Source organism: Culex quinquefasciatus, chromosome 2 (assembly GCF_015732765.1).
Source record: "Culex quinquefasciatus strain JHB chromosome 2, VPISU_Cqui_1.0_pri_paternal, whole genome shotgun sequence".
Classification (NCBI taxonomy): Eukaryota; Metazoa; Arthropoda; class Insecta; order Diptera; family Culicidae; genus Culex; species Culex quinquefasciatus.
This window is the reverse complement of record NC_051862.1, coordinates 186,203,157-186,219,725: the sequence shown is the minus strand read 5'-3', so window position 1 is coordinate 186,219,725 and position 16,569 is coordinate 186,203,157. Positions and strand designations below refer to the sequence as shown.

The following is a 16,569-nucleotide window of genomic DNA, read 5'->3' as shown; positions in this document are numbered from 1 at the left end:
AATTTTGAGACGAGATTTGTCTGATCACGCCTTCCGTCGGATGGGGAAGTAAATGTTGGCCCCGGTCTAACCTAGAGGTTAGGTCGCAATCCAAAGGTCGTCAGTTCGAATCCCGGGGTAGATGGAAGCTTAGGTGTAAAAAGAGGTTTGCAATTGCCTCAACAATCAAGCCTTCGGACATCAAGTTTCGAGTAGGTATCCCGTAATCGGGAACGCCAAGGCAATGCTGTAGAGCGAATAATTTGATTTTGATTTTTGATTTGACAAATTTTATTCAAAGTTCTTGTCCCTCGGCGGCCTAAAAATATATAAGAACTAAATTGAAATTTTTTAGCCAGATTTTTAAAGAAATTTAGATGAAAAGTATCACAAATAGCTTAATGAGCATGAGCATAAGCATGGTTGACTGCCAATGAGCTGCTACTCCGTTATTGACAGATCAGCTGAAGTTAAACAATGAATCAAAAATGATCAGTGGGAGCCAACCATCCGTTCACTGTTTAACATATGAAGATCCCTACTTTATTAGTCAATACCGGCGCCCTCCCAAGACTGCAGTTCAATGAAAGGGAGGAATGTTAGCCCGATAGTTGAAGTTGCAGACTCATCAAGCACATAGTTTTTCGCTATATGGGTCATTCCATCTGAAGCGGAACAGCACTTGAAAATTACCATCTCCGATTCTGCTCAAATTTGACAGAGCTGTTAAGACTATCAAAACATGCAAAAATCCCGAATTTCATCCAAATCGGACCACCCCCTCCATTTTTGTACCCTCCCAAAAAATCGACTTTTTGGCGATTTTTGAGCGAAACCCCTATCTTGAAACGGCGATAACTCAGGAACCACACATCTTAGAGGGTCGGTCTTAGACTCAATTTTGAAGGAAATTGGACGTAGAATCCATTTCTGTGATCAAAATTTAGATTAAAATATGTTTTCTACCTGTATTGCGCAATTGAAAACTTTAAATGGCCGTATCTCAAAACAGCCCTATTTATTTTTTGAATTTGACCTCACCATCGTATTCCCCGTCCGATTTTACATAAGAATCACTTATCGACAGAAAGGAATATGTGTCGTTCCAGAGATATCGAATTTTAAAGTTTTGAGTATTTGAGATTAGCTACACTCGCCGCCTCTGCTAGAAGCACTCAGGCGCGCTGATGAATAATTACTACCTGGTGTTCTGTAAGATGAATCATTTTTATAATTTTATACGATTTTGAGATAATCAATACCTTGAACAACCTATTTTTTGTTTAAGGAATATTTATTGGGTAATTTTCAATGCACTGTTTTTCCTGATCACAGAGTCATTGAACCATATTAACCCTTTCGAGCCTGATGGGTCATATATGACCCAAATATCAAAATTTTCAAAACAAGCCTATAATTTTCGTATGGTCATAACAATCATTTTCCCATCATAGACTGAAAAAATATTTTTTTGAAAATTCAGGCCTGAAAGGGTTAAGTAAAATTTGAACTTTGAATATTTATTTGCAAATGCTATAGAGTTTTAACAATACAATTTTCAAAAAAATATCATTTTTCTATTATTTTTATATTTTTCCTAATTCCTCATTTCTTCCCATTTTATCAAATTATTTCTTTTATTTGAAGTGAGAACAAATATAGAGCTGGCTGTGGTAGATGAAATAACTCTGTGCGGTAGCAAAATATTGCCATTCAGCAATAACTTCAAAAAATCTGCCTAACGGTTTGAAAGGTTGATCATATTAAACCGATTTTTATATTGTGAGCCAGTTTCATCTGAATAATTGACAGTAGCTTTATCGTCTTTCAAGATTTCTAAATGATTGACAAACAAAAAAAAAGAATATTGTTCGGACGGTGTCGAAATCAACACAACTGAATTTGATCTTAATCAGTTAATAAATCAGATTAATCTTTGTGATTTACTTACATTTTTCAGTTTTTTTACTTTCCGGAAATCCTCTTGCTTAATCATGCTTCACGAGAGTTTTAATCATGTTAATTCATAATTTTTAACACTATAATGTATCGTACACTTTTTCTTAAGTGTTTCTTACAAGATCAATTGCAATTTCCTGCTAGCTCTGCAGGAATTCCATTCTTGGGCTATCGATTGGGCTAGCACACAAATTCACTGTATACTTTTTTTTAAATTTAAGATTATACAGCAGTTTTCTACAGTGGTGTACATTCAATATTTGCCTATTTTGTTAATGATTATTTGGGATGAAATCTTATTTCAATAAAAGCAGGTAACAGTTATTGATCAGCGCGCCCGAATGCATCTAGCAGAGGCGGCGAGTGTAGCAGATGTAAGCTAATTTACTATCCAGGTTACTATACTACACTGAAAAAATATGATGTTTTCAATTATGAGCAATGTAATAAGCTTATATCTGCAAGCTCATACATCCAATTTAAATGTTGTCAAAGACAAACTTATGGGAAATTTGACGAGCTTTCCGGTAAAAATATTTACGAGACTGAAAAATCAAGTCTGTTATATATAAATTGCCAAAAACCATCAAAAAACCTATTTTTCAACATTTTTATTTTTAAAACCGCTGTAACTTTACAAGGATTGGACTTAGGACAATGGTCAATATGGAGACTTTTATGTAAAATTGTCTGGAGAATCGATTCCCGTATTCGGTTTTTAAAAATTTTGACGTTTAGAGCACTTTTCAAAAAAACAGTTTCAGTAAATAATTTTTGTATTTTTTTAGGTGAGTTGCTCCATCCTGCATTTTTCGTGAGTCTTTTTGTAACATCTTAGGCTATCTTCACAAAAATTTTGAACGAAAAAAAATCGTTGGCTCCCCCTCAAATTTGACTTTTAAACTTAAAAATCAAAAAATCTCATAAAAGTTGGGTGTTTTTTTCTTTCAGTGTATTTTTATCGAAAAGCCCGTCAAATTTCCTACAAGTTTGTCTTTGACCACTTTTTGATACGATGCAACGGCTTCGAGATACAGCAATATTTAAATTCCGAATTACAAAAATATTTAAAACACTTACGCCCTTCTCAAATGTCATTATCGTGTGGAACTGGCTCCATATACACAAAAATGGCTTATATAAGCGTAGGATAACATGTCTACAAAGTTTCATTGAAATCGGAGAGGGTCGAGAAAAAAGTACCTGAAAAATTCCTGTTTTGGGCTGGAATTGCTCTCCACTATTAACTCAACGATCCAAATTGTCAGTGCGTCTTTCGATCATTATATAGAAATGGCTTTTTTTACCACAAAAAAATAAAACCTTATTCGAAAATTTTTAACACAATCCACCCGACACCGTGCCTTCCGATCAACGATGATATAGGAAGGGCTTTGAAATTCACAAAAAATCACTTTTCACTCCGAATATTTTTAATGACCTCGCGCTCTCTTTGCCAATTATGCACTGATGACGCTGCATTCTCAGAGGGTAATCTTCTCCTCGCAGCACACAATTCACGATAAAAATGCGGAACAAAAGGCACACACAAAAAAAAATCACTTTTCACTCCGAATATTTTTTACGACCCCGCGCTCCCTTTGCCAATTATGCACTCAAAATATCACAAATAGCTTAATAGGGGAACTATACCCTTTCTCAGCCTATTTCTATTATCGGCCTATCAGCACTTTGATCATTAATTACAGCTTATATAAAGTGTTTTTGACTGTTCCAAAGTAATAAATAGCTCAAATAAAAGTGAGCAAGCAACTCTCCATTATTGAAACATCTGAATATGTTGATTTAATAGCAGAAAACGGCAAAAGTGATGAGAATTGGTCGAACGGCTTAGTGTGATTAAAATGGGTATATTTCCCCTACATAATAACAGTTATGATACTATAGAACATTTTGAAAATATCAATAAATTTATAAAAACACAAGCTAAACACGACAAACTTCATCTTGTCTTTTTTCGTTTCTTGAAGTTTTTAGCTTGTTTGCTTATTCAGCCTCCTGTGATCAAAATTTGATTATTCGTAACTTTTTCCATACAATCTGCAGATTTTCCGAAATCGGTTCCAGAGTGGCCAAAGTTGTCACTTTTCGGCGTAAGAACCTTCCTTGGACTTATACGAACTCAACGCCACAAAGAGCACCTCGATCTGACACTCCGTGTTGAATTGATTCGCGTTCGAACAAATCCCTCGATTTCTTTAATAAATATATATTTCTTTTTCTAAAACATTTTCGTCTTTGGATCCAAAATTCAGAAGTTGTTAACATACTAAAATGACTCTTTTTCTGATTCTGATGCTCAGTATTCATCTCCATAAATAGTTTACAATCAATTTAAAATATTTTGTCAAAGGAAATGGAAAAAAAACCGAAAATTTCACCAACTTTCTTGCATTGAAAATTGGACCATAGTTGCTGATTTATTGGCATTCGATAAAGGTAGGCTGTTTTGATGAGACTTAGACAAATTTCAATGTTTCTGTTTGTTTTTCTATTATCCTCTTTATCTCAGATTCTCAGCAGCCAGAGGTCCAATTTCCGTTGATTTAAGATTGAATTTTAGGGAATTTTCTGATTTTTTCCAAAAAAGTATTCATAGAAGCGGGCACTATCTTAAAAAATCGACAAACTTTTAGAATTTTTATAGTTATGACACATTCTGCCACGAAGTTACAACGGTTTGACGTTTTTTTCAGTTTTTTCTGTAACTCGGAAATTTCCAAAAAGACACCTCAATATTATTACAGATTCTGAAAGTACGTTCAATTTGCCATAAGAATCGACGTTGGGCTAAGGATTTAACAAATCGGTTGCTGTTCTACGAGCGAATATGTAGCGTGACGTTACTACGGTGGAGAATTCTGTGCCTTCAATATTGTTTATAAAAGGCTGTGATTCCATAAGTGGAAAAAATACCGATTTTGGGAAATTTAATTATTGTCCTCATTTACAACTTTGTCAGGACATCGAATTGATCAGAAAATTACTTTAAAAAAGAAACCGAATTCATATATTTTCGGACAATTTTTGTATGGTCATTTGTCAAAATTGTACGAAGACCCATAAGCTCAATGCAACAGTTCCTCTCCAAATGACTTTTCAACGACCTGCTTTTCCGCGTCGTCCACCACCCGGTTAACTTCCGCTGCCACCTCAATCGAGCGAGAATGATGGCGTGAATGTTTGGGTCGATGCTCCTCGTGGCTTCCCTTCCGATCGTCCAAGAACTTGAACAGCCGAGTCACCTCGTGCTCTACAACCGATCCCAGGCTGGAGTGCGAGCGATTGGACTTCTTGGTGGCCGCATATCGCTGCGCTTCTTCCTCTGACATCATCTTCCCGTCGATGTACACAATCGTCGAATGCCTGCGGTTTGGACCATCGTACAGTTCTTGCAGCGTATTCTGGCCAACGTCCTGAAGGCTCTCCGACAGGGTTCTTCTGGTGCGCGTTCCCTCGCTAATATCCGATCCACTGTCGTCGTCGAAGCCAGCCCGGGGAGTCAACGCTTGCGAGCTGCTGTCGCCGTTGTACATGAGGTTGTACTCCTTTCCCGTTGGTCGTCTTCTGGGTGAGTTCTGGTTCGCCGAGGATGCACTGGATGCGGGAATTGAGGAGGTCGACGAGCGCCGGAAACGATCTTTACGAGCTTCGATCAACTCTTTGCACTTGTTGGTACACCCGCCGATCCACTCGGAGATCAGTACAGCCAAACCTAAGAGATACCCAATGCCCATCAACAGAAACATACCCTCCGTGTCGCCCAGTGTGAGGCCCTTCTCAGCTCCTGCCGTTGGTGAACGCAAAGTTTTGCCAACCGAAGCCTGCCGAAAACGACCGTCACTCGTTCTCTGCATATCCCAAGAAACGTCCTTGCTTAATTTACCTATTATACCTGCTTCCTGCATGTACAGTATCGCGTTGTTGAATTTGTCCCGATAAACCGATTTTTGAGGCAAAACAAACGATACACCAAACAACGAAAAGCACTCCTTACTAACATGCAGCTCGTAGCGTTTGTTGTGTGATCTGTGAGAGGAACAGCAAGTGAGATTACTGAACTTGACACTAAATTACCTTATCAAAATTACTCATCCGAGTAGTTGGACTGGACCAGATAGTTTAGCTCAGCCTTGGAACCGATGAATGCATACGAAATCAACCAAGCGTCCGTGACATTCTTTATGCCCTCTTCCAAGCTGGACACAAATTCAAGCTTCTTTAAAAGTTTAGCTGTAGAAGCATCACTCGAATTCAAAAACCATCGTTCCCAGCCGCCACGATCCAGTGTTCCAACGCGATAAAATCCTCTACGTAGCTCTGCGACCGTGTCCACCGTATCCGGAAGGACCGGCATAGTTACGAACGCAATGATTGACCCAGTGTAGCACGATGTGATAATGATGGTAAACATCCAGTAAATACCTTGAAGAAATAAATTAGTGACACGTTGCAATCAACTATCTGCATGTCCCTACCGATCAACATCCGCGTCGAGGTCTTCTTCGTGTTGCTCCAAGAGTTCTCACCCGTAAAGGTCAAACTGTTTGTGAAGGTACCAAACACGTACCAAAACATGTTCTCGATTTCGCTCCAGTTTCCGATCAGATGGCGCAAGCTGAGCTTGTCGGAAAAAGCCAGCGGGAATATCGCCAGCAGATAGATCAACGTCAAAGCCAACCATACTGGCCACTGGAACGGGCCCAAGATGGCGCGGTACCTGTGGAAATTGTGGGACTGAGATATTCTGGCAACAAACACATTTTGAGCAAATCTTGCCTGGGAAGAGACGATGACATCAACGTGATAAAGGCGGAACAGTCTGAAGAGTGTGACACCGCCATTTCCGTATTAACGTTTCGCTCGATTGTCACGTAGGCTCCAGCAACCCCAATATCCGCTTGACGTCGTTCAACTTCATCCGTTATAGCGTCTCCTGGACTAAAGTAAAAATCATCAGCATCCGGTCGAGCCTTACAGTCATAGCACGTTACCCAAGATAGCCTTTGGACGGTTCCTTATAGTCGATCGTAAAGTTAAGATAATTCCCCATCGTTTTCAGCACTCGAATTTCTATCCCATCCCACCGAATGGCAATGTTGCCGACCGCATCTGTTGACAGTTGTTTAAACACAAATGGAGGTTGGTGAGCTAACGCAACGGTGAAGCGATGTCCCGAGAAACCCTTCCTGATCTTTTTCGGAAACAGATCCACGTTGGTACGGGAAAACTTCCCGTTCATCCAGGTTGTCAACACAATTGGTCGGTTCGAACCCAACCCATCTATGTACAGATCGTGTGTGTACAGCACGTACGGAACTTCCTCGTTAGCTGACTTTCCGTCCGAGTACGATTCGCCAATGACCAGCAGGTTCAGAATATCTCTGGATTCCTTCGACGAGAGAAAGTCCTGCAACTTCCACTGACTTGATCGCGGGATAACGACAACATAGTCGGTCAGCTGAGGTCCAATTATATGGCGGGTCATCAGTGCATCGGACAAGAAAATTATATAGCTGCGGCACTTGGAAGCTGTGGTGGCGAGAATCTCCGGATTTTCCAGCGTGTAGTTCAGTCCGATTTTTCCACAAGTATAAGTCAACGGAAATTGTCTAAACAACGACTCCATCATTAAGCCTTCCTTCTGCTCAACATACGAATCAAACAGGATGATCGGAATACATGCGTGCAGATACTTTGTCACAACTCGGATCAACAAATCCACCAACGACTTTGACTGCCTATCGTTCACCAAAATGTGAGCAAAATTCCTAGCCCAAATCTGTTCACGAGTCTTCGGATTACCTCGAAAGGTAGGATCACTTAAACGCTTCTGTCGAACTCCAGAATCCGCGTCAAAAGTACCCGGAACGTACTGCTCGCTTGACAACTCGTAGAACTTATTCTTCGGAGCATCCGACCGGTAATTGACCAGGGCCTGCCTGTACGGGTCCAAGGATTGCTGCTGCCAGGCCAGCAAAAGTTCCATCCACACAAAGCAAAAAGCACTAATCAGCAGAACACTCTTCATATTGCACTTATAGCTTCCAAAATCACTTGTTCTCAACACCAAACTGCTTGACCAACGAATCCTTCGAACGTCCTGCCGCTCACTTTTATACCTCGCCAGTTAGGTCTATATTTGGGCGACCTCACTCGGAAAGCCGTTAGAAATTCATGAAAACGCGAGCAACCTTTTGATCTCTCCCCAACGAGCACGTGCACACATCGGAAATTATGATTCCCGAGAAGCATTGTGGAGCACGGATTCATATTGGAGTTTTAATGTAGGTTGGCGTCCGCGGTTGGAAGAAAATTGATTTTTTCAACTCTTGGGGCTTTCGGAGGGAGACGAAAGATTTTTGTCCTTAAAATGGATAGATTGTTTTGAACTCATTGGCAAGGGTCTCATTTATTAGGTATTCCAAAGGTCAACCAACAGAATCAAAACAATTTTTCGCTCAAATTCTTCAAATTGAGCTCCAATTTGTGTAACTTATTTGAGAAGGATTTCAATAACGATTGCATGGGCCAAGTAGAAAAAATTCCTTTTTTTTGTTGTGCATAGATATTTATTTAAATAACTTGTTTATTACTAAACACTTCTAAATTGCTCGATTATCATTCAACCGAATTTCCATCAATTTCAACCACCTTTGCCTTTTTTCCGCAATACATAATATTGACCATATCCACATCAGTTTGGGACATTCCAGCGTCGTTACCAAAATCTCCAAAAAAGGGTTTCTTGTTGATCATCACCGGATAGTTGGGACTAGCCGCACCAGCGTATTTCGAGTAATGCATCACCGATTGATAGTTGTAGGTGATGTTGTACGTTGAAACAAATTCGACAGGCAACAGAGCGAAATTGGCATTGAAAAATTCTTCCGTCTGAAACTCTTCCCTCAAAGCACTTTTGTTGATCGAGATCCAGTCGTCACGATCCGGTCGGGTAAACTCGTGAAAAGCTCCAAGCACGTGCAGAAATTCATGCACCGGTGTCCCAATACGATCCAGACAGTAGGGACTCTGAAGGTTTACACGATGGTATTGATTGTCTCCGTGGTATCCTACATACGAGTAACATCCGGTATCGTTCTTAGTAATGGTGATGTAGAACGGCTGGTCCTTGTACGGAACAAATCGAACACACGTTCTAACCGAGTACTGAAGAATTGCAGCGTTAATTACCGACTTTTCCAGAAATGCTTTAAAGAAAGAAGTTTACTATGCCATAATAATCATACATTCTAAAATCCTTACAAAAACTGCCTTCGTATTTATACGGCACAATCCCATTAGGCCATCGAGTCGCTGGATCCAAAAGGCCAACCTTGCTCGTTTTAGGTTTAAGAAGAATATCACCCTGGTAGTAATAGCCCAATCCCATCTCGAACGGCTTGCGACGATCAAACTTTGAATATTCGTTTTTCAAAATTTCACCTGTTAGTGGAGGATAATTATGTAAAAAAAGATACAATTTCACATCTGAAACTAGCCATTTTTCTTACCAACTTCCTCCCGAGGTTCATGATAGCCCGCTGACAGCCCAAACGCCAAAGCCAAGGTCCAATAGAAAATTAAAGTACGACTCATTGTGTAACAACTGTTTTGTCGTTTTCCAAATGATATTTTTTCTTGAAAAGGTGTTCCTTTTTATACCTTTAATTGCCCGAAATGTAAGAACCAGTATCAATGCGCGACTTAATTATCACGAAATTTATTGCCTTTGCTCAGCAATCCTGTCTACTTTTCAGAAGGGGAAACCTAATTTAATAAAGAAAAAACCAAGCAAAACTACAGTACAGTCATAAATTTAAACGCATTTTGGCTGGTGGTATCCATCCGTAACTTAAAATGTTGCCCTTTAACCAAAAAAATAATTAATATTAAAATTGCTACAAATTTCAAATGGCATCTAGTTAATTTCCCTTAATTTTCCATACAAAATTTTAAGCTGAAGTTTTCCAAAGTTAATTTAAAGTTGAATGTTTTCAATTGAAAATTGGAATTTAAATAAGGATTAATGTTTAGTTTTAAAATTGTTTGCTTTTAACGATTTTTCAAACGAATAAGGCCGTTGCCATTTTTTTATTGTGTTTTATAAAAAAAAAGAAAAGGTGTTTGAAACAAAAACATGTAAAAATACGTAATTTAGCTCAATAAAATTGCGTTTGCGAGGCAAAAATGCTATTGATCTTGTTTAAATACAATTTATAACGAACATATTGAGCATGTATAAAAGTGTTGAAAATAGCTTAGAAAGCAATTTAAGCATTAGGGGAGAGTGGGGAGACTTGATTTCCTTTTTTTGTGTCGCACATAACTCTGTCAATTTCTCACAAAACTATGAACTTTTTGCATGAATTGAAAGCTTAAACATTCAACTATGTTTGGCTGATAAGGGTATTTCATCAGATAGGGTATTTCAACCATTAGTGGACCCCCTAGTAGAGCCGAAGCACATTTTTCACAAATTTTCAATATTTTAGGCACTTTTTCATAACCCTTTGTACAAAACAATGAAAACTGAAATCTTTTGAACAATTTTGACTATTTGTTTCATCAGTTATTTGTTTTTGAGCAGAAAAATAGCCAATTGAAAAAAAAGTTTTTTTTGCCTGTTGTGGACCCCCTTTTCCTATAGTGGACCCGGGTCCATAATCCGATTGTGGACCCGGGTCCACTATAGGCAAACTGTTATTTTTATACCAAATTTAGCCGATATTTGATGTTTTGATGGTCTAATGATAGATATAATGAATAAAAGATGGATTTTGCTAACTTTTCATCATAAACAAATATTTTTTGTTAACAAATTTGGCTTTAAACAACAAAAAACCAAACAGACATTTAAACACATTTATTTCCGAAAAAGATAAAAAAAACGTCTCAAAAACCACTGTAAACATAAAAATAATGTTAAAAAAGTAATCTTGAAGCAAATGTTTCCATATTAATTACATAAATGGTTGACCGAAACTAAACAATAGAATTGTTTACAGTTGCTGATAAAACCACGCATGTTTATTGGAAAAAATGTTTTGTTATTGATTTATTATTATAAAATATCATTTCAAACTGCAATTATGGTGCTTCAGTTAAGTACAATTAACTATAGTTTTGATTAATTATAAATTCTTACGGCTTCAGCATTATTGGTACTTTTAACATGAAAACAGCTATATGTATACTCATAACTGAAAAAATATGCGTTAAGGTTGATAACAACAAGCATTTATTGTATGTTTTAGAGAAACTTTTGCTTGAATACACAGTTTTCATCATTTTTGAAGGTTTAATTAACAGGGGTCCACTTTTGGAAAAGTTTGGATTTTCGTTGGCCTGTATTGGACCCCCATAATTTTTGCTAGAAAATTGCATTTCTTCGCTTTATTTTAGTAAATATCCTTAAACTTACATTACTTCGACTTGCTGATGTTAAAAAATCAGTCAAAAAAATGATTGGATGGTTAATTCAATCATAAAATATAAATGCAGTTTTGTTGTGAAAATGCTAGTGGCCATGGCTGATTTCAGATGTCGAACTCAAAACACTTATTTTGGTGAAAAGGACAATTCAATGTCAGTCAACATTGTTCTAAATGATGCTGAACATGCCAAATAAAAGATTTATAGACAACAACACTCTTGAAATTGTGATTTTATTGAATTTTCCATTAAAAACCCTTCAGAGGGTCCACTATAGGAAAGGGGTCCACTAATGGATAACGTACCCTAAACTCTTCGAATCATGCCAAGCGTTTTAAAAAATATTTTAAACCGGCATTTTCAAAATGTTGGGGGTAATTTGATCCCCCTTTCAACATTTTGCATAAATCTTAAGCAAAATGTTTTTTATTCATTCAAAATTTTAATTTTCTATAAGTTACAGCAATTTCACATTAAACCTGTACGTTTGTGTTCAAAATATACACGGAAAAGGGATCGATCGCCAAACCAGCGACCGAATTTTGCTGGGTTGGTTTTGCTGATATCAGCGAAATTTTTCTCTAAACCAGCGAAATTTTTCGCTGAAAAAGGTGGCTGCGCGAAATCAAATCCAGCAACTTAGTTTCGCTGGTTTGTTATTTCCGAAACGGTTGCTTTTCCAGCGAAAGTTTTCGCTGGTTTGATACACATCCTTCCGACAGCCGTCATAAATGTTTGTTATTGTTCACGTTTGGAAGCGATTTGTGGCAATCGAATTGCTTTAGGGGTTTTTTCAAAACAAAAAAGCATGAAAAAGTTCTGCATCAAGTGTTCAGCATTAAAATACATACTCAACAGGTGATGGTTCTTTTCAATGAAAAGAAGCACGTTTCCATAAAGTTCTCGCAGCAGAAAAATACGGTGCAGTGAAGCTGGAGATGTATTTGTACTGCTGCATAGATGAGTGCACAAATTGTCGCAGGTGGCAGCAAGAATCGTAGGCGAGGAACTTGACTATGGCCGCGGAACAGTTTGTGCTGTGGCAAGTAAGTACAACCTGGCTGGACTTTCTTTTAATTCTGCTTCCGTTACTGCGAAATCTTTTCTGACGATTGTTCAGCTTATAACATGCAAGACGGTTTTAAACAACCACTTTGCCACATGCTTTTACACGATTCCCAATTAATCTCTGGTTCTCAAATCCTCTGGTTTATTTTGGCATAGGCTTCTGCCGCCAAAACAAAAAAACAAACGTCGGTGATAAAAAAAACGCTTATCCAGTGCAAAAAAACACTGGTCCAGTGGAAACATTCGCTGAACCAGCGGATTTTTCGCCGAAACCAGTAGAATAATCTCCTGGTTGATTTTGGTACGAGCTGCTGCCGCCGGAAAAAACCCGGACGTCAGCGATAGAAAGCGCTGATCCAGCGTAAAAGAACACTGGTCCAGTGAAGAAATCCGCTGGACCAGCGAATTGTTTCCCAAAACCAGTACAATAATCTCCTGGTTGATTTTGGTGCCCTGCCGCTTTTTCCAAACCAGCGAGAAAATTTTCTGATTCTAGCAAAACTGATCCCCCAAACAGCGACATTTTTCACCAAACCAGTGTTTTTTTCACTGGTTTGGTAGAATTTCATCGGTTTCCAAACCAGCGAAAAAAATTAGCGATTCTAGGTAATTTTTGTGCAGGCTGAGAAATTAGCGACATTTTTCGCTACACAGAAAAAAAAATCATGGTAATATTACATCTGGGAAGGGGTACATCTTTTATGTCAGAAAAAAGGTGTAATTTTACCTCTGGAAATGTGTAATTTTACCACTTTTCTGTTGTAATGTCACTTTTTCAGTCTAAATTGAGGTAAAATTACATCATAAAAGAGGTAATACTCAACCTTCCAAAATTAAAGCTTCCAAATTTACATTATTTTTTTCTGTGTAGTTTTAGCGAACTTTATCGCGATTTGGCGATGGATCCCCTTTCCGTGTAGCAAGTTCAGCATGCACAATATTTAAAAACTTAAAATTTTCTTTTTTAGACCAAAATTTAGCATGTTTACAAAAGCTAGTAATTTTTGTTTGTTTTTTTCAGAAGTTTTTGTGAAAATTAGTTGAATATAATTACAAAAATGATTCAAATAGGAGGTTTGAAGTAATGTTAAAATATGATGATTTTTATTATGACGGAATCCATTTTCGGATTATTTAGATTTAGTTTCTAAATAAAATGTGTTAATTGTTATTGAAACAGAATTAAAATATTTCTTGAAAATTCTAAGGTTTTTTTTAGTTTTTATTTAAAAATTAAAAACGTAGAAAAATTAAGAAAAATATAAAACTAAATGTGAATTTTTCAAGTGCATGTTTACGGTTTGAAAAAATATCTTGGTGTTTTTCAACATTGTTCGTATTTATAGTAAGCGGTTGGCTGCATATTTAAAGTAAATGTCTTTTTGAATAATTTTACAAAAACTGCTATAAAATGTTAAACAAAATGTCTTCTACCTTGACCAAAGCCTACATACGATCATTTAAGAGCGAGTTTTTCACCAATGTGTAACAGGTTGTATCGAGGTGCTTCCGATTTGGAGAAAGGGAAGTGGGGGCGGGCTTTGAAGTTTGAGGTCGAAAAAACATAAAAAATCTTAAAATTGCTCGCATTTCCGTAAAACGCATAAATTCCAACTCTCTTAGATGCATTCAAAAGATTTTTTGAAGCACTTCAAAATGTGCCATAGACATCCAGAATTGGTTTGACTTTTTCTCTTAGCTTTTGCAAATTACTGTCAAAATGGATTTTTTTTAAACCTTAATATCTTTTTCCAACAGCCTCCAACACCTATACTGCCCATGATCGCATAAATGTCCCATATGCATTTTCATCACTTTTGAGCTATTGATGCAGTTTGGTTCAAAATCGTGTGCTCTTTCTAAAGAGCCTATAACATCCAGTACTTTGTTCTAGAAATCGGGAGGAAATCCAGTTTTTTCGTGAAAACTTAACACGTAGCCTTATGTGTGGGACAAACTTCAAATGCGTTTTACTCAGTCTGTTATTTTTTCATATGGGACATTTATGCGAACATGGGCAGTATACTCCTATAGGTCCAAAGATAGATAATTTCATGGACTAAAAGCCTATGGTATTAACATTTTGGCCAATCGCAGTTTTTCTCATAGTTTTTCAATTTTTCTAGAACAAACAATTTACAACGTTGTAAATTGTTTGTTCTAGAAAAATTGAAAAACTATGAAAAAAACTGCGATTGGCCAAAAAGTTAATACCATAGGCTTTTAGTCCATGAAATTACCTATCTTTTAACCATTGATTACGTTTGTTTTAAAGTGACAATATTTTGCAAACATTGATATTGGATGTTTTGGAATACCCATTACAAAAAAAAACATTGAAAAACACCCAACAATCAATCGACCTGACCACGGGAACTCTTCCTTGTAAGCCCTTGAATGTTGTTTGGGAAAAAAATGAAAAATGTAAATGTACCTACAATCCTTATGAAATCTCGGATACTGGACCATAATTTAACTTGGAACAAGTTTTTCAAAAAGACCATTTTTTCAAATTCTTCAAATCTTGCATTTCATTTCGCTATCACTATTTTGCTCACATTTTAGATGACACAAAATTAGATCACCTTTCATATTTTTTTGTTATGGTTCAGTTTAACTTTGAAAAAAATAAAAATTTCGTTAGTCGATTATCTTATCTTAAACATTTTCTAACCTCAGATTTTTTTTTTTTTTTTTTTTTTAATGTTATGAATCAGAATTTAAGGCCACACCTTGCGGTGAGGCGGGGGGGGGGCGCTATATTAAAACTGGGTTCATATTCGGTTGTTAAAAACTCGTCTAAATCGTGCGTTTTTGTGAGGACTTAACCTATCGTTCCCAAACATTAGGGCCCCAAAAGGAATTTGTACGGGATTATTTTTTTTAATTTTGAAATTAAAAATATCCACGTTAAACACAAAAACCAGATTCATATTCGGATGCTCTGGCAGGTGCTCTACAACTTTCCCCAATAGAGTGTTGTATTTTCTTTCTCTCTCACGTTTTAGACGAGTTTTGAACAAGCTGTATCTTTTTATAGGAACAAGTTAGCACCATACTCTCTTTGGGAAAGTTGTAGAGCACATTCCAGAGCATCCGAATATGAATCCGGTTTTAATATAGCGTGAAACGTGAATTTTTGAAGCATCAAAATCCAAAAAATTGGTTTTCCCCATGCTAATTCCCATACAAAATTGAATCGCTTTGTGCTAAGTACCAAAACTCTTTAGGGAGTTGTTTAGGACCCCATAAGAAACTGAAAAAATGCTGTGCTCACTAAATTTGGACAACTTTACTTTTTTCCATACAATTATATTACACCCTAATGCTCCATACAAAAAAGACTTGTTTTGTATGGAAATTGTCGACGAGGGGGAGAGGGGTGGTCTGAGATTTCAAAAAGGATGATCTCTAGAATTTAAAAAAATTCAAAATTTTAAAATTTCGGAGCTTCCGAATTTTTGAATTTTCAAAATTTAGAATTTTTAACCTATATTAAACATGAAAAAAAGTATGAACCTAATTATAGTTGGAATCTCAAGACATATTATTTAGATGCCAGTGTGCACTTTTGTTCAAAACTTTCTGGAAATCCTATCTTGATTGAAAGATTCGACAGAAACGTGCACGCATCCTGGTGGCGAATAGAAGCACTTCGCAACGATGTTCGGAATAGGGACGTGGCGTTACATCGTGCTGCCATCTGGTTTTTTTAAGCGCAAGAGTGGAAAAGTGCTGAGTCATCGTCTAAAAATAGACGGCGCCCTATCTCGCCCAGCAAAATGAAGTCGATAAAGTAGTCGGTTTCGATGAGAAAAAGTGGAAAACGTGGTTTAAAAATAGCGACGCCATCCCCCTATGACAGTGTGCTTGGAAATATAATTTTTTTGCAGTTTTTAATTTTTATTTCCTTCAAATATTTTTTAACGTCGATGAAAGTTATTGTAAAGTGTGGCAATCGCATAAACGAATCGAATGATGTATAAATCATAGGGGCTTAGTTAATTTTTCATGTTTTTCCTCAAATTTACCAATAAGATCTTTTGAAAAATTGATTTAAATAAGATTTATTTGATTGATAATGCTCCTTATGTGTGTATTATTGAT

The 16,569-nt window shown here is 37.1% G+C and overlaps 2 protein-coding genes across 3 annotated transcripts; both read right to left on the bottom strand.

Annotated features, from left to right (window-relative positions):
- Positions 1 to 4,878: 4,878 nt before the first annotated feature.
- Positions 4,879 to 8,029, bottom strand: LOC6052099 (ionotropic receptor 21a). 2 transcript variants are annotated; one of them, XM_038257619.1, is made up of 6 exons: positions 6,954 to 8,029; positions 6,739 to 6,900; positions 6,438 to 6,679; positions 6,051 to 6,384; positions 5,846 to 5,988; positions 4,879 to 5,674 (listed from the first exon to the last, which is right to left on the bottom strand). In XM_038257619.1, the coding sequence occupies exons 1-6, from the start codon at positions 7,988 to 7,990 to the stop codon at positions 5,028 to 5,030; spliced, it is 2,565 nt and encodes an 854-aa protein (XP_038113547.1). In that variant the 5' UTR covers positions 7,991 to 8,029; the 3' UTR covers positions 4,879 to 5,027. The 2 variants fall into 2 exon arrangements, with proteins under 2 accessions (XP_038113547.1, XP_001868427.2); XM_001868392.2 differs by having other exon boundaries at positions 4,879 to 5,988.
- Positions 8,030 to 8,522: 493 nt separating this feature from the next.
- LOC6052103 (zinc metalloproteinase nas-14) lies at positions 8,523 to 9,577 on the bottom strand. The gene is made up of 3 exons (XM_001868390.2): positions 9,474 to 9,577; positions 9,226 to 9,405; positions 8,523 to 9,170 (listed from the first exon to the last, which is right to left on the bottom strand). Exons 1-3 carry the CDS (start codon positions 9,556 to 9,558, stop codon positions 8,581 to 8,583), a joined length of 855 nt encoding a protein of 284 aa, XP_001868425.2. The 5' UTR covers positions 9,559 to 9,577; the 3' UTR covers positions 8,523 to 8,580.
- Positions 9,578 to 16,569: the final 6,992 nt, after the last annotated feature.